We start from the raw sequence: 21,337 nt of genomic DNA, 5'->3' as shown, positions 1-21,337 counted from the left end.
TTCTGATAGGCTGTGTGGGGAGAGGCAGTACAGGTGGGGCAGGGAGCAGGTATAGGCAGGACTGTGCCTTTAGGAAGTTAGACCAAGGGAGGAAGTAGGGTTCAGGTAATAAAAACCTTCCCTGTGGCCCTCTGAGACCCCAAGGCTTGAAGGTGGAGCTGAGAACAGCAAGTATCCATGTGAAGATGGGAAATTGGCCCTCTTGGGTGGCTTGAGATGCTAGTATACAACTACCTTTAAAAAGTCTGCAGCAGCCTTTTCTGCTTGCCGACCACAGAGGCTAGGAGTGCTGGTCTCTGTTTCTTAGAAATATCCCTGTGCAAATAACAAAGGGTAATCCTGCAGAAGGGGGTCTCCATCATCCCAAAGGCAACTGGGGATTCTTTGGGGAGGGAGAGAGACCAAGGGGGCAGGTCCGGCCTGGCCCAGTGGGCAAAGGGGCAATAGGATAGGGGTGGAACTTCACATTCAATCTTTGGAGAGAATACTGAGAGAATGAGGCAGACAAGCCCTGCTGGAGGGCTGGATGCCCAGTGTCCCCTGCCTGTGGGGCACAGGTGGCAGGTGCACTCAGAGTGGGCTCAGCAGGTGGAGGTCTGCTTGCGGTAGAGCTGGATCAGGGGCACCAGGCACTCAGGCAGCCCTGTCTGCAGCAGGAAAGGGTGGTCCAGGAGCTCCTGGGCAGTGGCTCTCTCTTGGGGATCCCGCACCAGCATCCGCTCCAGGAAGTCTCGTAGCACTGGGGATACCTGTGGAGACAGGGCAACCAGGGGAAGTCATGGTTTGCAATTACTTTGGAATGACCTGACTGCCTGGCCTATTATTGTTTGAAAGTTTCGAATTCTCTTGTTGCTTACTTCCTGGTTCCTCCCAGGCTCAGAGCTTGTTTGATTATCAAATAGGTAAACGAGGATGCATCAGTCCTGGAACTGTGGCCAGTTCACCTGTAATGGGAGTTGCCAAGCAATGGAATTAAGATGTCTGGGACTCTAGGAAGCTGGGTCCATGTACAGCCCACTCCACTGGCTGGCTTCACAAAGCTCTCAGTATTCAGGCCCTGTGGCTCTGCGGAAGGAGCAGGGAACTGGCATCAATAATCCAGTCCTGGGTCCAGATCTATCCCTGATCTCAGGCAAGTTGAAATTTTCTCCAGACCTTAGTTTTATCTGCAGAATGGGCTAATGATGAAGAATGCCTCTTTTGTCTGCCACATAAGGCTTAAGTGAAGACTAAAAAAGAGGACAGAGATTAGGGAGTACTTGAAAAATAGAAAAGTACAAGCTGGGACCTGAAAAGGGAGCTTTCTTTGTTGTTCTAAGGCAGGGCTTGGTTCATTTTGAACTGGTATCTGGGGATGTCAGGCTGCTACAGAAGGCTACCTCCTCTGGGGAATTAGATGTGGAGGTCTCCTCTATATGCTTATTTTGGGTTACTAGTGCAGGTTCCAGTTGTCTTGGAAGATGTTTCCTGTTGGTCCTCCCAGCCGACTGTCTTGAGGGTCACAAAACTGCTGGTTATGGACTTTAACCCTCTGGGACAATTCTTGCTCTAACCACCAGATGGCAGTGCCATTTAGCAGTCCTGTGTTGAACTGCCAGCAGGGGGTGACCACAGGTAAAGTCTGCAGGTTTGGGGATGGATTTGGCAGGAAAGGCTTAAATATAATGCACATTTATACTGGTTCTAAGGGGAAAGCTCTACCTCTGGTCAGAATGTGCCATAGGGGAGGACAAGCCATTTGCTATGATAGACAGCAACACAGTATCACAGTGTGGGTCCCGACAAATGGGGTAGAAGGGTTGATGCTCAATTAGGCTTCTCTGGTCCCCCTCCACCCGCTGCCCTAGAAAGAAGAGACTCCTTACTTTCTCTGCTTATAGGTGCCTCTGGGCACCTGTCAGTGCCTGCTGCAGGGAACCTTGGCTGCTGTAGCTGGGAAACTGGAATGAACATGGGGGTGTGTGCATAAATGGGGCTCTGTATCCAGGTGCAGGTTTTGTGTGAGAAAGATACTGAACCCTCTGGTTTTGGTGGAGGGCGAGGATGGGAGTATAGGCTCTAGTCCTCTCACCACAGGAAGAATGGGGTCTATGGGGTCACACGTTATACACCAACCTACCTTGTGAAAGTTTTTCAGCTTGGGTGGGGGGTTGTCCCGGAGCCTCTTCATGGCTTGCACTGGGGAGTCACTGAAATAGGGGGGCTCCCCATCCACCATCTCAATCACCATGATGCCCAGAGACCAGATATCCACCTGCAGGGGAAGAATATCCCTGATCCTACTGCTGTAGCCTGGCCCTTGGTAGCAGCATGCTGGATGGGAAGAAGCAGCTGGTCTCAACTCTTCTTAGTGTCTTTGTGCCTATCTCCTTCCTCCCCTGATCAGCTGCCCAGTGGTTTGTTACTTCCTGCATTAGTGGCCAGAGACCATAGGGATAGAACTGTCAGCCAGTCTCTGAGAGAGGGCATCATGATTGGGGAAGCCTGGCCACACCCCACTTTGCTATTGAGCTGGTGGAGGGGGAATAGTTGGAGGATCCACTCCCAGAAGTGAAGTCTAGGTTACAGCAGCTCATCAGAAAGGGTGCCAGGTACTGACTGAGAGGGTACCTGAGAACCAGAGTTACTGTGGCGGGGACTGTGGAGTTATTGTGGCTGTGACTGAGCTCTCAGAAGCAGGGCAAGGAAGACAGCTAGGGTCTGACAGCTTCAGGGCAGAGGAATTGCATGGTTACCTCAGTGGCATACAGAGACCTTGAGATCACTTCAGGAGCCATCCAGTAGGGGGTTCCCACCAGGGACTTCCTCTTAGGGACATCTTTGCTGATCTGAGCACAGAATCCAAAGTCCGAGAGCTTCACCTGGGGTTGAAAGGGGAGTAGATGGAGGGCCAGGAGGACCAGGAGGAGAGATGCAAGAGAGGAGCAGGAAAGGAGGGCCTACCCTGCCATCAAGGGTCAGCAGGATGGAATCACTCTTGATGTCCCGGTGGATGACACCTTGGGCATGCAGGTAGGCCAGGGCCTGCAGCACAGCCTCACACACAGTGGCGATCTGCTCCTCATTCAGCCTGGACAAGGTCAGTAGGGCCACGAGGGAAGAGAATGATAACTTTAGCAGGGCAGCTGGACTGGGAAGAAGGGTGTCCTGGCACAAGGCCCCACATCTCCCAGGCAATGTGTCCAGCAGCCCCCTCAGGCCCTAGCCCTGGGCTACTTTTCTCTTCTCACACCCTTGAAATCTCTGGATCTCAGTTACCTCAACAGGTAGGAGGTCCCTCAGACAATATGACAGGCACCACAACCCCCCTTCCAAAGCAGTGGTGGGGAGAGCCTCCCTCAGGGCCCCAGCCTCCCAGCTGCCCACCTGACTTGGGAGATGATGTCTGTGAGGGCCCCGCCCTGCAGGAACTCCATTAGCACCCACAGCTCCTCGCCCACCAGGTAACTCTTGTACATCTCCACCACGTTGAAGTGCTGGTAGTCCCGCATGATCACCACCTGGGGGTGAAGGGGAACCTGAGTGCTGGCACAGTGCCCCTGAGGCATGACCACCTGACCACCCAGGCCCGCAGATGTGCGGCCTGGTTATATGCTCACTTCTCTCCCAGTTGCCCCCACCCATGTCCCATCCTGTCCTCCCACCTCATTAAAGAGCAGCTCCCTGCGCTGCTGCTTCCTGAGGTCCATCATCTTGACGGCCACCTGGCGGCCAGAGTGCTTCTCTCGGGCTAGGCAAACAATGCCTGTGGAGCCCTCGCCAATCTTCACGTAGCTGTCCAGCAGTAGTCGGGGGTCACCCTGGTCCACCACCATCCTGAGTGCAGCCTTGAACTGCTCATGTGTCACAATGCCCGTGTCCTCACTAGCCAGGGCACCCTTGGCCACTGTGGGGTCCTGGGGCAGGTACAGGTTGCTGGTGCTGATCTGGGCATGCCGGGTGCGGGGGGAGCCCGCCGGGGAAGACCGACCTGGAAGTGGGCCAGTGGCTGGGGCTATGCGGAGGGACTTCTGGGGGCTGCTGGTGTCCGAGGTGGTCAGAGGACTGAAGGTCCCCATGGGTTGTTCTGAGGGCAAGGATTGGGCCTTGGCCACCAGGCTTGGAGGGGAGTCTTTCTGTGGTGGTCGGAAAGCAGAGTTGGGCTGCAAAGATAAGGAAAGAAACAGGTAGGGACGTGGCTATGGGAGATTTTGGAGCAAGTTTCCCAGAGGCAAGGGGCAGCCACTGTGATCTCTGGATACAGGCAGGGCTTCAGAACAAGTTGAGGAGATATTGTGAGCAAAGATTTTCAAATGAAGCTAAGCCCAACCAGTCGTATTCAGGAAGCAGCCCCATTCCTGCCACACTCCCAAGTGAACAGGCCAACAACACTCTTTACATTCACTCTGCTGCTCCTGGGAAGGATCCAAGTCCCTGGGGTGTCTTCCAGCTGGGTATTTCTTCCTAGGTGAATGACAGCTGGGCCCCAGGGAGGCTACTGTGAGGCAAAGTCCTGCTTCTGTGCTCTGGAGCTACTCTGAGAAGCTGGGTTGAGGCTCCCCATGTGGGTGGAAGAGGCCCTGGGCAGGGCCAGTTGTGACTGGGCTCCCAGAAGCAGGGCTAGGGTCTGACAGCTTCAGGGCTCCACTCCCTACAGTTCCTGGCCTTGCCAGGTGGTCAGGCAGGTCAGGTGCCCCTGTAGGGTAGGGTGCTGCCAGCAGAAGGCTATGCTGTGACGGTTTTGCATGCCCATGCCTGCCTGTGCACCAGAGGGGCACCTACCTCTGACAGGCTCAACGTTTGCAGGGCAAGAGCCAGGAAACCTGCCAGAATTGCTTGGACTTACTCTATCCCTGGTGTGCATAGTCAAAGAGTAAGGCCGTTCCTTTGCCAGCAGCTAACCCTCACACTCTTTCTCTCTGTACAATGAATGAGCGGGACTTTTGGCTGGGGCATCAGCATCTAAGCTTCAGTACTAGTCTGCTTTAGACAAGCCACCCTTTCTAAGCCCAATATCCTCCCTAAAACTGAAGGGGCTATGTGCAGTGACCTGGGGAGCTAGAAAAACTGCAGATTTCTGTATACTGGAGCCTGATTCAGATAGTCCTTAGAGTAGAGATGTATTTTAATGGCCTCGGAAAGCTTCCAGGAGTTGTGGGAAGGGGATTTAGGTAGATATGGGTAGATGTGGGTAGGTGGAGGAGGGTGGGGAAGTCAAGGCAGCATAGCCAGTACAGAGTCTGTGATGTCATGTCCTAAAAGCAGCGGTTACATGAGATGTCAAAGGATCAGGGAGGGAAGGAGGGGGGCAACAGGCCTCATTTTATCACACAATCACCCTTGCCAGTCCCCGGAGGTTCTGTAAAAAGGGTCAGGGCTAAGGAGGTTGTCTGCTGGTCTGCGAGTGTGGACCTCACTCAGAAAATGTGCTCTCTGATCATCATCTATGTGAGGTGGGGTAGAGCTTGAAGGCCACCTACAGCTCCTCTTCAGGTTTCTCTAATGGCCCTTGTCCTCTCTCCATCATGGAATTCCTAAAAAAGGCTATGAATGATGTCTTTCACCTCTGGCCTCCAGAACTTCTGCAGAGACCCATGGACCACAGTTCTGTGGATGTGTGAAGAGACAAGCCACATGGAGGAGCCAGGAAGAGGATTCCCTCCCTCTCCTCTCTGTCAAGGCCCCTGTGGTGATGCTACTGCTGGTGCTGGCCTAATTCAGGGACAAAGCCTGCATCTTGGGGCCAGGGGTGGAATGGTGCAGTCAGGAGCCCTACACCAACATAGTTCGGGCTATGGAGGTAGGGCTGGATGGGTCTTCACTTATCAAACCATGCCAAGAAAGGAAAAGGGGAACACATGATGGAATTGTTCCGGGCTCTGGACTGATGGTTTCTAGTGCGACTGAGACCTTGTGGAAAAGAAGCTAATTGAAGAGGCATATGTCAAGGCAGTGATGCTTCCTTTCCCTCCTTGGCCCTTAGGTCTCCCACTGCCAGCTGAGTGGGTTGTACCATAAGTGCCTAAAGGCAGAGGCTGTATCTTAACAGTTTTAAAAAGCAATAAAGCCATTCATGGAGGGCTTACCACTTTGCTGTGGTCCTGTTGCTGCCATGTGTCCTTGCTGTGAGTATATGGTACACGTAGGTGCTTGATCAATGTTGCCCTTCTGATTCTAAGTGGAACCACTTCTACATCCCCAAAGCTCCTATCTGTCCTGCTCACTTTGCTCTTTAGCCACAGTGAGTTATTATAGACTGTTCTGCCAGGGGCTGACAAGAGGACTCCTGAGGCTGTACTCAGACCTCCCACAGCCATGCCTTAGTAGCCTGAGAGCCTAGGGCACCAAGACCTGGCTGTTGCTGTGGAAGCTACCATGAGTGTCCAGAGCCAGCTCCTGGGTGTCCAGTGCAGAGAGCTTGTGGCCTGGGGTGGATGGGAGAGCTTTATGTTTCCCATCTGTGTTGCAACTTAAATCACTGTTTCTCAGCCAAGGACAGGGAGTGTGTGTGTCTGATTTTTCTGTTCAAGGGACATTTGGTAGTATCTAGAGGCATGTTTGGTTGTCCAACTGGGAGTGGTACTATCATCTAGTGGGTTCCAGCTAGGGATGCTGCTACAAAGCACAGGGCAGCTTTCATAACAAAGGACTATCTGCTCTGAATGTCACTAGTGCTTTCAGAGCAACTCAGAGGTCTGGCTTGAGAGCACTTATCTAGAAAGGTAAGCACCCAGAAGAAACACTCCTCTGGATTTGGTACTATGCTATCCCCAAGCCCAAGATGACCACTATCAGCTACTGTGGAGGCACCCAGTACACCCAGCAGTGGTGGCCCATGGTGGTTCTAAGCATATAGGGACAAACAGGCCTGTGCCTGGCTGTGGGGTATTGTAAAAAAAAAAAAGGTTCTGTAAAAAGGGTCAGGGCTAAGGAGGTTGTCTGCTGGTCTGCGAGTGTGGACCTCACTCAGAAAATGTGCTCTCTGATCATCATCTATGTGTTGGCAGCAACCAACAGATGCAGGTCAGTGCCCAGTCTAGTTTTGGCACTCCTTTTCTTCAAATCCCTGAAGCCCATCCAGCAGGACTCCCATGAGACCAGAGAGGGATCAAGCTCTGATTCTCACCTCCGCTCGGATTCTCACCTCCCTAGTGGTATGCACTACCCTGCTCCTACCTTAGTTTGGAGTGGGGAGATATCTCCCCATGTGCACAGCCTTCCAGAGACCCTTAAGCTCACAGGGATCTGACATGAACACTTCAAACCATGTCCTGTGCAGAACCCAAACCACTGTCCTTTGTCCTAGTGAAACAGGAACTGGAGTGCATGAAGCCCAGAACTTTCCTTGGGTGCCTCAGCCAGCAGGAAACTAGAAAGTCTGTAGTTCCTGGCCACCTCCCAAACCTCCCACCCCCATTCAGGCTGGAACACACTCATGCTAACATGGGAAGCAGGGACTTGTTCCCAAATCTAGTTCCCAAATCTGTCCTAGGAGGCAGGAGTCACTCACACTACATCAGCCACTATTTCTTTGGCCTGACTGAAAACCCTGTTGCTGTAGCAACAGCTCATTCTGCCCGATGCTCAGGACCTAGAAGACATCTGGCTGCCAATGGTTGTAAAGCTTTGTAGTCAAAAAAGAGTCCAGAGGTCCCAGGACAGCATGCACGGTCCTGAGCAAGTTCTGTTTCCTTCCTTGACTCATTGGAGGCACTAAGTAGGTTCTCTCATTTGCCAAATGGGAAAAGATGTGATTGTGTCTATGGACGGACGATATGCCATAGGGTAGGTAAGAAGCAAAAACATGCTCCAATTTGCCTGCCAAACAGTCACCACTGGGACTCCCTCACTCTTTCCTTTCTCACAAGAAAAAGGTGTATTTAAGGCCATCACAAGTGCCAGGAATCAGTTCTCCTGCGGTTTCCAGATCTGGGAAAATTCAATTCTCTGGATTTTCAGGTAGCATACACACTAGAGAAGAAATAACTACAGAAATATGAAACAAAACAACTCCTACCCAAAAGAAAAGGCAAAGGAACAAAGGGAACAAGGTAGAATGACAGGAACTACTCATTGGAGGTGTTACTATGCACACTTCTGCCACCTGAGGGAGATGCATCCAGGAAGCCCCTCTGCAGGTCTTGGGGGCGTGCTGGGGAAGAGTTCTGAGAAGAGGGAGGCAGATGGGGCAGGAGCACACACCTCTTCTGGAGCCTGGGGGCTTGCTGGGCATCGCAGATCAAGATGGTCTGCTTTGGGCTTGTGGTTAAAGATGCTACTTTGCCAGGGGAGTGTCTGCTTCCTGGAGTGGTCCTCCCAGACCCCACAGGGGTGTCAGCCAGGGTACCCCCACTCTTGTTAAAGAACCTGGCTTACAACCTCCGACTCCCACACACTAAGCCTTTGGAGGACAAGAAAGAGCTCAGTTGGTTCCGGGTACAATCCTCAGCTGAGGTTGACCTAGTTTGTTGATCATTTTGATTCCTCACATTCTTCCTAACCCTGACTCTATAAGTGGGAAAGACCAGGCAGGTCCTATGTTTCTGATACCCATTCCCTGTGGCCATTTGCCAATCCAGGATCCTTGTGCTCCTGAGTAGCCCCAGAAGGAAGCTCCATTTGACCTACCTTGCTCTGTGGTGGAAGGCCTGGCTTGCTGCTGCTTGGAGGTGCCGTGGCAGGAGTGGAGAGGAACATGCTTCGAAATAACCTGCGCTTGAGGCTGTTCTCTTGGGCCTTCGGGCTAGGGCTGCCTTCGCCACCTGGCCTGCCTGTGGCTGAACCCACCAGGCAAGACTGTGGCCGGGCTTCCTCAGAGCCATGCTTGGCAGCCTTCACGCCCCGCCTCCCTGTAGCCATAGGGGGTGAGGTGCCAGGTGGGGAGTTCTGCAGGCAGGCGCCCAGCTGCAGGCAGCGCTGTGAGGCACCCTGGAATTCAGCAGGGCCCAGGGACTGTGCCTTGGTGGCCAACCCGTTAGGCAGGACCCGTGGGCTCTGTGGTTCAGGCCATGGCATCTGCCTGTGACCTGCTGGTGTGCCCCCGTTGCAGCTGAGGTAGAGGCTGTGGGGGTCAGTGCGCTCAGACTGGGGGCTCTGGAGGTACATGTCCGGATCATTGGCCCAGTGCTCATCCCCTAGCAGTCCCAAAGACTGTGCCCGCCGCCGGTTGGTAGGGCTGCGACCACGCAGAGTATTGGAACTGATGACTGACAACTTCTGGATATCATTGAGCAGCCCTGAGATGTAGCCATCTGTTGGCACCGAGCTGCCCCGAACCACTGTCTAGAGAGTGAAGACAGAAGAGTGTGAGCAGCCCCTTCGAGGCAGGGAGGGCTGGCCTGGAGACCAGGGTCACAGCCTTCTCTGGGGCCTTGGGGAGGAACACCTATGGACCTCCTTTGTATCATCCACCCATTCATTGGTTTTTCAGTCATTTACTAGAGCCCCGAATGAGTCAGGCCTATGCTGGTGCAGTGTGCAAGGATACAGGGAGAAGGTCTTTGTCAGCAGGGCAGGCAGGTGAGTAACCATGGGGTTACAACATGACAAGTAGCGTGGCCTGCTGAGCATGGGGAACTGAGGCGCACAGGGGAAGGGAGCGCCATTCTCTAGTTCTATCTGTGGCCTTCAGAGTCATATGCAAAGCCCCCAGCTGAGAACTCCAGTACCAGTCCAGGGGCCCTCTCCACACTCACTAGCTTCATGGCCTACCCTGACAGCGCCCATGACCCAGACCCTAACCAGGCTCTTAGATATACCCATCTGGACCTCCACAACTGAATTGCCCCAGTCTGTGAAAGCGCCAATCCCTTTGAGATTATAGGTCCAAATATCGCATGGAACATATTAAAGACTATTATCTAAAATTCAAATTTAATTGGCTATCTTGTACTTTTATTTGCTAAATCTGGCATCCCTATCACCATGCAAAGGACTCCCCAGACTCTACCTCCCTGGATCCCCAGGGAGAGAGACTGATTACCAGGAAATTAAGACAGCTGGCTCATCCACGCTGATAACTAGGTGGCTCCTCCAGGTGCCTCTGGGGTTTTACCAGCCGTTTTCTGCAGAATGGGAGAGGCTGAACTTGGCCGCCATCCACACCCACCCCCTTTACCTTCATGGGCTGGAGCTGCACTCGTGTGATACGTGAAGGGTCCACCACGGGCTTGGGGCGCCTCAGTGTATCCAGGATGTTCTGCCATTGTGGTGGGAGGCCCACAAACTTGCCCTCTTTGGGGTCGAAGGAGGTGTGGACACGGTGTTGGAAGTTCTGAGGGGCTGAGATCTCTGGGCGTTTCTTCTTTTTCTTACGGAACATGGTGCCTGCAAAGGGAGGGTCAGGTTGAGCTTTGGCCCAGGAAGCACGGGGTAGCTGCAGTGGGTGCTGGAGTGCCAGGCACAGAGCTCTCTCCTATTCCCCCAGCAGAACCCATCCCTAGCCCTTTGCTGTCATCCCTACCTCCTCAGGGAAATGGCTGGTTCCCAGCAAAACAGTCTCAGGAAACACAAAAGGGCCATAAATAAGCCAATGCAGACTAGGAACAAGGGAAAGAGGTGTCTGTTTGTTGGTCTGTGCCAAGTATCCTGCTGAGGAGGCAGACTCTGGGGGTGTGTTTTTTAAAATCCAAAGCCCATTACAAATATCATTCTACTGTCAAATAATTAAAAAGAGGGGAAAGAGGGAGGAAAGCTGGTAGACTCATTTTAAGAAGCAAGTATGACCCTGATTCTTCAATCAGATAAGAATACAAGAGGAAAATTTGAACCAATCTTACTTAAGAACATAAATATGAAAACCCCTGAACAAAAGTAGCAAATTGAATCCAACTGTATGTTAAAGCTTTTGTTTATCACAATCTGTCTGGGTTTGTCCAAGGATGGTTCAACAACAGAAAACCTGTTAATGTGATACACAACATTCATAAAAAGACAACTAACTAGGGCTAGTTGCCCAGATTGAGACCATGCATCACAGGATCAGGGAACCCCCAAGGGGCTCCCATACTTCCCAGGTACTTTGTCTCAGCTCCAGAAAGGCCCTCAGCCAAGGCGATTAGCTTGGGGTAGGTTCAGGTCAGCCATCCTAGGGTAAGCTCTCCTGGGAAGTCAGACAGCCCCGCTTCCCTAGGGATTCCTCTCTGGTCCCAGAACTCTGACTGCACAAAACCTCACTTGGTGTCAAGCCAGCATCCCCTCACCTTGCTGATCTGGCATTTGCCTGAGGTCCTACTGAGCCTGCAAAGGATAATGTGACTAGCTCTGAGAGGGAGAAACTGGAAACCTAGGTGGGAAAGTGACTTCCAAAGGGCTCTAGCCTTGCCACATGGAGAGCCGTGAAAGGGAACCACATATTGATGGGAGACAGGGTCAGGGTGCCTACTTGAATGCTTTTGGACCTAAAGTGATTAAAATAGTTCAGTGGATTCAGGAAAGGTCACGTCCAGGTTTTAAGAAAAAATGAAATGTGTTTCCATTTGTGTGTATGTGTGTGTGTGTGTGTGTGTGTGTGTGTGTGAGAGAGAGAGAGAGAGAGAGAGAGAGAGAGAGAGAGAGAGAGATATGGGGCCTCACTATGTTGTCCAGGTTGGACTCAAACTTCTGGGCTCAATGGTCCTCCTACGTCAGCCTCTGAGTAGCTGGGATTACAAATATATTGTACCTCACCCAGCTTAGCATGTTTCTCAATCTGAATGTCTGGATTACTCATCTATACAAAGATCTTAAGTATGGGGCTATCACATTCTCTTTTGGCTTCTGTTCTGGAAATAGCATTTCTCTGGTCATTTTCACAGATTCTAGAGAGTCACAGGTCCAGGAGGGTGCTGGTGTCCACTCAGAAAGACAGAGAACCTGAACAGCCCACCATTTCCCCACTAGGAGCCCACCTGGACTCATGGAACACCTCTTGAAATGCCAGTCACTTTTCTGGACCTTGAGGTCCAGGAATCTCCCTAACAGTCTCTAAAGGCAGAGCTACAGATGTGAGACCAATATAGCCCAAGGACTTTGGAATGAAATGTACCTGTTTGAGTTGTAAGGAGTCTCCCGTGAATTTGAAGAGACTAAGAACAAGTTAATTAGATAATCTGAATCTCAGGATTCTTTGTCTATCAAATGGGGTTCATAGAAGACAGGATTTAGGGAGTATGAAGTAAGTACAGTCCCATTAGACTGTATCTCTTGCCTCTCTTTACATACCTGCCTCTAAGCTCAAGGCCTCTGGATACCGACACTTGAGGGTGATGCCAAATCCTCTCCAATTTACCTCTCAAGGGTAATGCTTGATTTCTGGGTTTTGGGATCCGGGGAATTTACCATATCTCCATTATGCAGACTCTCCATGGTTTAGTAAAATCTGAATGCCTACCTTCCAGCCTTTGCCTTTTACTACAGAAGGGTCTTCATCAGCAGGGCTATTCTTGCAGCCTCTTGGACAGACCCTCTATCCCTGGATTAGTTAGCGGAACTTTTTTCCTCCTCCTTAACTCTGTGAAGACTTCTGGAGGTGCAAAGACACACCTAGAGCTGAAGAAGATCTGGCTGAACAACCCTCTCCCCCAACTACCTACCCCCAACCAAGTTCTTGGCTCTTGCTGTAGGAACTCATGGGGAGACTATCTTTAGCAAGTGGTCTAAGTGATAAGAGAATTCCCCTCTTGAGTTCACTCTAATAGCCATTTCAGAAGAAAATCTCCCCAGAGTCAGTAGGAAAGACCTGAGGAGAAAGAATAGCCCAGAGTCCTAGGTCCAGGGCTTATGGTGGTGAGGGTGGCAGAAGCAGTCAGTTGAGCTCAGGCTTTGTGGGAATGGATGGAGATTTAGAAACCAGCAGTCATTAATTATTGTGAAATTAGCAACCTAAAAAAAGGCTGCTAGGACCATTTGAAAAGTGGTAAGACCAATAACATGTAGACAACATGATTGCATAAGTAGAACATACAGAAAAATTCTATATATGAATTACTGGGATTAAATAAGTAAATTTGGAAAGTCCTCAACTCGAGGTGAACATAAACAAGTCAATTAATTTCTACATCCCAGAAACCAAAAAATAGAAAATGAGATAAAAAGATACCATTTATTATTTTATTTAAAAATATAAAACATAGGAATAAATCTAATGAAAGACTTGTAAAATCTTTACATTGAAAAATACAAAGATTAAAGATATTTAAGAATGTTCGTACACTGGAAGATTCAATACTGCAAGGATGTGTCAATTACTCCCAAATTAACCTACAGATTTATTTCAGTCTCAGCAGATTTTTTTGGGGCAGAAATTGACACACTGATTCTAAAATGTGCAGAGAACCAGGAATAGCCAAGGCAATCTTAGAGAACAGAGTTGGAGGATTATACTAAATATATATCAAGATTTATTATACAGCTACCATAATTAATATAGTATAGAATTGGCATAAAGATTGACAAAAAGACTAATGGAAAAGAAGAGAAAATCCAGAAATAGACCCATTCATATGAGGTCACTTGATTTATGATGAAGGTGACATTGCAATATGGTAGAGGATGGATGGTCTTTTCAATAAATGTAGCTGAAGCAATTAGATGTTCATGTGAAGAAAAATGAGTTCATATAATATCCTCAAATTAACTGCAGATGGATTATAGACCTACATATGAAAGGTAAAATAATAAATTTGATGGTATGATAGGAGGGGGCATAGTCTGGCTGTTCCCTCCCCCCAGCCTGGTGTGATTAATTCCATTGGGCCCAAGTTTGGTAGGCTTTCTGACACCCTTGACTTTCTGGGACCCAAATCTGTCCATATCCATGGGTCCCAGAGACTACCAGGATTTTCTTTGTTCAAGCAGAATATACATATATATATATTTTTGTACCAGGGATTGAACCCAGGGGCACTCAACCACTGTGCCACATCCCAGCCCTTTTTATGTTTTATTTTGAGACAGGGTCTTACTAAGTTCTAAGGCTGGCTTTGAACTTGTGATCCTCCTGCAGCCTTCTAAGGTGCTAGGATTTCAGGTGTGTGCCACCACACCCAGTTCAAAGCAGAATTATTGATGGCATAGGTTAGCAGTAAGGGCTGTTCAGAGGCCCTCAACTGGTCATTTCCAGGGTTCCCTTTTCCAATCCAGTTTCCAAGGGTGGTGGGGGTCCTGAGTGAGGCAATTGCTGCATTCACCATGAGGCAATGGCATCAAATCAGGCCTCATGCCAGCCTGTCAACTGTTACCCTCAGTCTCTCTGCTCAGCATCCACACTCCATCCAGCAGAGGAGTTGTGAAAGATACCACTGAGGAGGAAGAATGGAAAAGGAGGGGCTTGCCTCACACTCCCTTCCTTTCCTTCTGCCTAGCCTGAAAAAAACAAAACAAAACAAAACCCCGCTATAAGCCTCAGACTAAGGTAGGAATGGGCAGAGGCAGGGGCCAGCTCAGGCTTGGTTGGCCTTGCTGCTCCTGTCTAATACCTTGCCCAAACCCAGGGGAGGGAGACTGCTTCCAGGATTGGACCTTAGGCTAGGAATGCACTGTTGTATTTGAGGAATGCTTTGAACTTTCCTCTTCTGCGGTTTGCAGACATATCTTCTGGCTGGCTGACCCATGACTGGGTTAGAGGGAGATGCTCAGTGGTGAGCAGGGAAGGTCCAGCCCAAACCAGTGTAAGAAGGAAGCTCCTCTGGCACAAGTCCAGCTGTGACTGCTTCCTTCAGTTGGAGCTGGCAGAGGGGAGTCAGGCAGTTCCTTGCAGAGGCTTTCTGGAGGAAATGCTGCCACACCCAGTGAGCCCAAGGGCAGAGCTGTGGGGAGAGTTTAGGAGCCACAGTTCTGGGAATGGGGTGTATGTGTGTGTGTGTGTGTGTGTGTGTGTGTGTGTGTGTGTAGCAATAGACAGAAAGGGCAGGAGCTTTTCTTCTGTGCTAGGCCCTTTCTAAGGATTAGTAGCCCTGAGAAGTGGAATTTATTACCCACGAATCCAGATAAGGGTCAGAGAAGCCAGATAACTTGCCCAAAATCACAGGACATGACTGAGCTAGGCCCCGAATCTGGATCTGATTCCAAAGGTCCTGCCATCCAATCTATATCAACCCTGGAGGCAGTTGGGCTGCTGATCTCTTCCTGGAGGTCTTCATGAGCTAGGAGGGGCTGACAGCCTAATGCACTCCTTCATTTGGGCAATGGGAAGACAGACTGCTACTCCACTAACCTGCCCAGTTCTTTCCTGGCTCAACTGTGAGGAAAAGCCTAGGGGCGCCTGGAGCTGTCTTAACTTGTAGGCGGACCCTTCTTTGTGGAACCAGGATTTTTTTTTTTGCCCTGCAAGGGATGAATAAAAATGTTCCAAAGGGGTAGTGTCAGAGGCTGTAGAGGTCAAGCCTGGCATATGTGAAAAGCAGAGCCCCTCTGGAAGGTCTCAGAATGAACCAGGCAACCTGTAGGCTTGGCTGAAGAAGTAGTGGGCAGGATCCAGTGGCTGATGCTATGTTCCACAGTGACTAGGGAGAGCCTGGTTTGGCTTTTCTAGCATCCATGACAGGGGTGAGAAAGAAGCTGTAGGGTATGTGGGTCACCCTCTCAGACTCTTGTTTCTCCTCTCCCAGAAGATATCCATGTGCTGGGGCCTGGGATGCTAAGGCTTCCAGAGCTGTAGGGATCCCAGACCCAGGGCAGAGCTACAGAGACTTAAGTTCATTTTAAACGAATAGTAGCTTGCACATTCAAATAAGCCTTGCCATTTGAGGCAGACCTCTTGGGAATGCATCTCTCTATTCTAAACATGCTCTGGTATTCCTAGAATTCCCCTTTGGGAACCATCTTTGGGGCCTGTCTTGAATCAATGTCAGCAATTCTCCTAACCTCTTATCTGGGCTTTTCCCAGAAGTGGCAGTGTCTGGACCCGGCTTTGAGTGAGTTTGGGTTGTTTCCACTCAGTGAATCCCTTTCATGTCAAGGATACTTGGCTCACTAAATGGAGTCAGGAGAATGCACTACATTGCAAGGTATGGTGGTGCACACCTATAATCCCAGCAATTCAGGAGGCGAAGCAGGAGGATTGTAAATTCGAGTCTAGCCTTAGCAACTTAGTGAGACCCTAAGCAACTTAGTGAGACCCTGTCTCAAAATAAAAAACAAAAAATGGCTAGTGATGTAGCTCGTGGTAAAGTGCCCCTGGGTTCAATCCCTAGTAACCACTGCCCCCACGCCCAAAAAAAGGGGTGGGAAGGTGTCTTCCAGAAAATAAGTCTAGATGGATTTGTAGCTCCTTTGAAGGGGTAGGCTTTGGTCTTTTGTGTAAGGTGTGGGATGTTGGTAAAGTGTCTGCTATGAATGAGGCTGGTGGGATTCCCCACCATTTCCCAGCAACCAAGAGGAGAAGAGGTGTCTGCCAACAGGGCTGGTTCCTGGCTCCCAGAAGAGGAGAGAACACCCAGCTCAAGATACCAGTGAGAGTGGGGGAGGCTCAGAGAAGTTTATCAGAGCTCACATTCTGGGCTATGAGGCTCAGTGTGGGACCTTGGGGCTATGACCTTGGTCTATTTTCCTTCTTCTCTAGGCCTCAGCATTTCCATTAATGACAAGAGAATGGACTCATTCACCTCTGCCAGCTTTTCCAGGCATAATGAAGGGGAGTAATAGCTTCTTGCTCAAGGAGCAGTTCTGGATATTTTTAATAATCACCTCTCTAAGAGAGCCTAGCACAAGACTCAGGCTCTGGACTGAGTGTCATATGTGATCTCCTGATCACAAACCCACGAGGAAGCACTGTTACTATATCTGTTACACAGGAGAGGAACCTGTAGGCCATACAGACTGAGTGATTTACCCAAGTGCAGCAGCAAGGAAGGGACAGAGTCTGATCCAGACCCTGAGATGAACTTGGCCACAGTCAACCATCAGCATTCACTACTTCCACCCTGTGTCATTCTCAGGGTGATACTCTAGCGCCTATCCTAGAATCATAGCACCAAGACAGAGGTAAGCCCCCCTGGCCTCGACAGAACTTAGAAAAATATCCATGTTACTACAACCATCCAGTCCCAGAGTGGCCTGCAGAGGAATCTGCCTCTTCCAGAGCTGGGTCTCTTCACCCTGAGATATAGAGTAGGGTTGCTTGACCTCTTTTACCTGTCTTGGGAATTGTCATTCTCCCTCCTATGAGGAGGGATGGGCCTCATCAGCCCCCTGGTTGAGAATTTCCTTAAATAAAAGATAGCCTTTCATAGGAATAAACTCATTAACCAGGGATATTTTCCTTTTCCTCAACCTTTACTTTCTGGAATTTGTTTAAATATAAAATTTCATCATTGGGCTGGAGTTGTGGCTCAGTGGTAGATCACCTGCTTGGCATGTGTGAGGCCCTGGGTTCAATCCTCAGCACCACATATAAATAAATAAAGTAAAAAGATCCATTGATGGAGCTGGGGATATGGCTCAAGCGGTAGTGTGCTCGCCTAGCATGCATGGGGCGCTGGGTTCGAATAAAGATGTGTCTGCCGAAAACTAAAAAATAAATATTAAAAAAAATTCTCTCTCTCTCTCAAAAAAAAATCCACTGACTCAGTGACTTAGTGAGACCCTGTCTCAAAACAAAATAAAAAGGGTTAGGGAATGTAACTCAACAGTAGAGCACTTGCTTAGCATGTGTGAGGACCTGGGTTCAATCCTCAGTACTTTAAAAAAAAAAGTATTTATTATGTACCTGCTCTACTCTAGACTCTGGGGGCAAACAAGACAATATTCTTGCTCTCTCTCGGCAGGTTAGTTTGCATCTTCCAAATAGATGTTGCTATAGGCCAGCCTGTGCCACCTTAAGAAGTGGTAATACAAACTCCATGGGGTTCTTCAGATGGGCCCCTCTGCCCTTGCCTAAATTCTGTCCCTCTGTGGCAATTCCCAATAGGAGCCCGCCCATATTCTGCTTGCATATGTTTTTCAGTAGAGAGCTCCTGCCCCTTCCCAAGGCCCCTGCCTTCTGTTCCCTTGGTCCCCTCGCTGCTTTTCCTTTGTGTGGAGCTGGATTCTGTCTCTCCTCAGTCTCCCTCAGGTATAGGTCTGCCATCTGCTCCTCTTCATGTGACATGAGAGGCAAGAAGGACAGCACCCCAGACCTTATCCTGGCCCAAAAAAATACACCACGGGGAAGAAAATTTCATCTGCTTTTCTGCCTGATTGCCACATGCAGGATAGGAGATCTTAGGTGGGGCCATGCCCTCTGCCCCATCACCCATAGACTTTGTAGACTTTCTCCCAGGGCCAGTGTGCTGAAGTGTTGGAAGTCCCCAGCAGACTGGGTAGTACCCAGAGGTTCTGTTGCCCCACTCAAGTGACCCAGGAAGAATGAGGCCTGTGCCAGGATGGTAGGCACTGTGCAAACAATCAGCCAAAATTTCTGGGTTCCCTATCCTTACCACAATTCCCATACCAGAGGACCCAGTGAATCACCAGGGAAGAGATAATGGGGTGTTGTTTAAAATTGTAAAAATACAATGATGAAGCTCATTCAGTGGCTTGTGTCAACACTCCAGCTGAATGACAGGCCAAAGAGCCAGGCTGGCCAGCCGAGGAAGGACAATATTGACTCAAACTGCCTCTCAGCCCAACTCTAGCCACTTGGACATTGCTGCAGTCCAGCAGGGGCTCAGGCCAGTCCAGCCCTTTGACTTCTGTTTACTGTGCCTTGAATCCCAACCTGTGCCCACCCATCTCTGGGTGTATAGCATTGGGCTTCCTGGGCATGGGGTTGTCTCCAAAGGAAGACCTGAAGAATTACATTCCTTGAAGGGTTTCAGGTCAGGGACCTCCTTAGCCTCTCAGATTTCAACAGTCTTCACATGCAGAGACTCAAGACCTTAATATCTTGCCAGAAAGAATCTCCATAGTCCCTAACTGCAAGACTCCCTTATGTTTTGACAGCTCTTAGCTTTCCATATCTATATTTTGCTTGCCTCCTCACTTTATGTACATAAAACCACTGTGAGATAGTTTGAACCTGATTTCTTGGGCCCATTTTAAAGATGGAAGGTGGCTAGGAAGAGGAAGCAGGTGATAAAAAGAGTATACACACAGAAAGTGCCTGCCACATACCAGGTACTGTGCTAGGTGCTTCTTATTAGTACATCTAATGGTTAATGGTAGATATTACAGGTTCCATTGTTAAATGAAGAAACCAAGGCTCAGAGAAAAGCAAATGTCTAAGATGGTCAGTGTAGAACTGGAATGCAAAGTCTGACTCCAAGCTCATTCACCATACCCAGAGCCCAGAGAAAGCAAATGACTTATCTTAGATCACACAGCTATTTAGAGCGGAGATGAAACCAGAATCCTTGAACTGAATGCTCCCTCTGCCCCAGACAGCACCCATGATAATGGTATAGTCAGGGTCACCCATGAACATGTGAACACATGTGACATGTACTGAGGGTGTTGCTACTTCTGCCACTAAAGCCAGAAACAGCCCCTTCCTTGGGCCAAAGACCCTGAATTAGGGTCTTATGCACTATTCATCTGCCATGAACCCTCTGCCCTTACTTTATTCCTACTGCTTTGTTCTAACACCCTCCAAAAGTGTCTTGCCAAATAGCCAGACCATTCTCAAAGTTTTCCCAGAGAGGAGGACTCAAGGGTAGTTTAAACTTTTCCAACTGGAGGCCAGTGAGGTGGCCTCTGGGGCTGAAGGACATTTATCATTACAGTTACTCCTCACAACTACCCTATGAGAATGGCAATCCATCCTCATTTTACAGTTGAGGACATTAAAAAATTTGGAGAGAAATAAAACAATGTGCCAAAGGAGTCACAGGCAGTTAGAATTCAAACTCAGCTCTTTTTGGTTAAAAATGTTGTGTTCTCAGTCACTGAGAACACAAGAGGAGAATTCACAGCATTGCAATACATACTAAACCAGACACAAAAAGGACCACATAGACTGGACCCACCCTGCCCACCACCTAGTAAAACAAACCAAAGGAACCTAACAAACACCAGATGGGGGTGTGTGGGGGGGATACAGAGAATACACCACCAAAATCTTGGGAACTCTCATGTCTTAGCCCTTGGTGTTCCTAACAGCATCCACACCCTATATGGAAAGTTACTCCCTGGCTATGAGAAGAGCTGGGGCAATTTTAGCATGTCTGGGGTCTGGGGATCTGGGGAACCAGCTGGTAGGCTGGAATGTGCACAGCAGGGGTATCTCTGCCTGGGACTCCTGAAGTCCCCACCTCCTGCCCTGCTCAGCACTGATGCCGGGTCTGCTACCGCACTTTCTGTTTGGAATCCTCTTCTGCAAGCCTGCGTTCAATGCAACTGGCCTGACTGACAGTGCCTCACCCCAGACAGGCATCAGACCTGATGAAAATCCGAAGCTTGCGCCAGGGACAGGGACAGCCATCTGAAGCCCTCATGACCTATCATGGGGCTGAGGTGGTATGAGTAACTATATGCAACCACTAAGGACTGAGAAATCACAACTAGCAGGGACTAAGCCACTGCCTAACTAGGAGGGAGTCAGTTGCCTGACCACTGTCCCTCCCAGCCTGCCTCCCAGGAAGGTATGGAGAAGGCTCTAGGACTACATGTTCCTCACTTACCTCCGGGAGGCCTTCCCTGACTCCTCTTCCTCGGGTCTCCTCACCCTTCAGCAGTCAGCTCTCTTGGGCACCGAGGGAAGACCAAGGACCTTCCAGGGCCAGTCCACCGCAGGCCTAAACAGAAACACATAAGAAATAACATTGTGACAAATGTAGTAAGTGTCCCCCAGATTTTGCGACTGGCTGGAGTCTAGGACGTTGAGAACTGCCCCACGCCTGCCTTCCCCTGAGCGATCTGAGGTGCTAGAGGCTGCGGCCGGCTCCCAGTGGGGCTCTGGGAGGAGGGGCAGGTGGGCGTACCGCAGCTTCCGGGGTGGCCCCTCTCCCCACGGCTGTCGGACCCCGCGCGGCCACGGCCTCGCTGCGCCGAGTTGGCGCGCACGCAGAATAGGTTGCGCTCCGGGGGCGCCGAGCCCGCTGTGCCCGCGCGTAAGGCCCCTCTGTCCCGCGCGGGCCAGCCTCGAACTTCGGGGACTGAAAGCCGGGGTAAGGGAGCGCGCTTGAGACAAGGCCTGTACCTTCACCGCGGCCCGGGCCGGGAGGGGGATCACCGGCCTTTGGCAGCGGCCAAGCACCCACCTGCCGAGCGAGAAGCCCGCGAGCGCTCGGAGAGGCCGCGGGAACCGGGCCCGCCCTCCGCGGGAGGGACCTCGGCGCGGGGAACGCCGAGGAGGGGCCGCGCTTACATGTTTGTGCAGCGCCGGCTTCACCTGGCCGCGAGTTTGATTTCAGGGTGTGGCCTCAGGTAGGACATAGCGAACGCAGAACAAGGGAAAAATCGC

At 50.3% G+C, this 21,337-nt stretch overlaps 1 protein-coding gene across 2 annotated transcripts; it reads right to left on the bottom strand.

The window, feature by feature from the left end:
* Nucleotides 1–581: 581 nt before the first annotated feature.
* On the bottom strand, nt 582–10,300 carry Pak6 (p21 (RAC1) activated kinase 6). Of its 2 annotated transcripts, XM_076848484.2 has the most exons (8): nt 10,097–10,300; nt 8,608–9,261; nt 3,645–4,142; nt 3,367–3,500; nt 2,944–3,070; nt 2,736–2,861; nt 2,120–2,254; nt 582–749 (listed from the first exon to the last, which is right to left on the bottom strand). In XM_076848484.2, the coding sequence occupies exons 1-8, from the start codon at nt 10,298–10,300 to the stop codon at nt 582–584; spliced, it is 2,046 nt and encodes a 681-aa protein (XP_076704599.2). The 2 variants fall into 2 exon arrangements, with proteins under 2 accessions (XP_076704599.2, XP_076704600.1); XM_076848485.1 differs by lacking the exon at nt 2,120–2,254.
* Nucleotides 10,301–21,337: the final 11,037 nt, after the last annotated feature.

This window comes from Callospermophilus lateralis, chromosome 3 (assembly GCF_048772815.1).
Source record: "Callospermophilus lateralis isolate mCalLat2 chromosome 3, mCalLat2.hap1, whole genome shotgun sequence".
NCBI classification, from domain to species: Eukaryota; Metazoa; Chordata; class Mammalia; order Rodentia; family Sciuridae; genus Callospermophilus; species Callospermophilus lateralis.
The sequence above is the reverse complement of the archived record's forward strand: the minus strand, read 5'-3'. Positions and strand labels throughout refer to the sequence as shown.